The sequence below is a fragment of the Myotis brandtii genome, unplaced genomic scaffold, assembly GCF_000412655.1.
Source record: "Myotis brandtii unplaced genomic scaffold, ASM41265v1 scaffold532, whole genome shotgun sequence".
Taxonomy (NCBI): domain Eukaryota; kingdom Metazoa; phylum Chordata; class Mammalia; order Chiroptera; family Vespertilionidae; genus Myotis; species Myotis brandtii.
Window position 1 is genome coordinate 228,520 of NW_005369955.1, and position 285 is coordinate 228,804.

Consider the following 285-nt stretch of genomic DNA (forward strand, 5'->3'; position numbering starts at 1 on the left):
GAGCACCCATGCCCTCCCACCCAGCACTGGCCACACCACTGCACCTGGACGCCAGGGGCCACTAGCAGGGAAAAGCGGGGTGGGGCCTTGGCAGGGCAGGAGTGGGTCTGAGCCCCCACGGGAGACAGGGAGCCTGCCCACCTGGGAGCCCTTCCCGCGCCAGCATGCCCTCCTCTGCCGCAGGTTATACCACCTGCTACCACACCCGGGCCCTGTCCCAGGCGGTGAGCGACGCGGACCTGAAGCTGCTGCTGTGTAGTAAGCAGCCCCCTGCCGCCCCCTGGG

The 285-nt window shown here is 69.8% G+C and overlaps 1 protein-coding gene across 1 annotated transcript in view; it reads left to right on the forward strand.

The window, feature by feature from the left end:
• MROH5 (maestro heat-like repeat family member 5) overlaps window positions 1–285 on the forward strand; it is a 40,942-nt gene that overhangs the window by 39,504 nt on the left and 1,153 nt on the right. Inside the window, exon 26 of the mRNA XM_005877811.2 lies at window positions 69–258. Within this exon, the coding sequence (XP_005877873.1) occupies window positions 69–258 (190 nt within the window). The remainder of the gene's footprint in view (window positions 1–68; window positions 259–285) is intronic.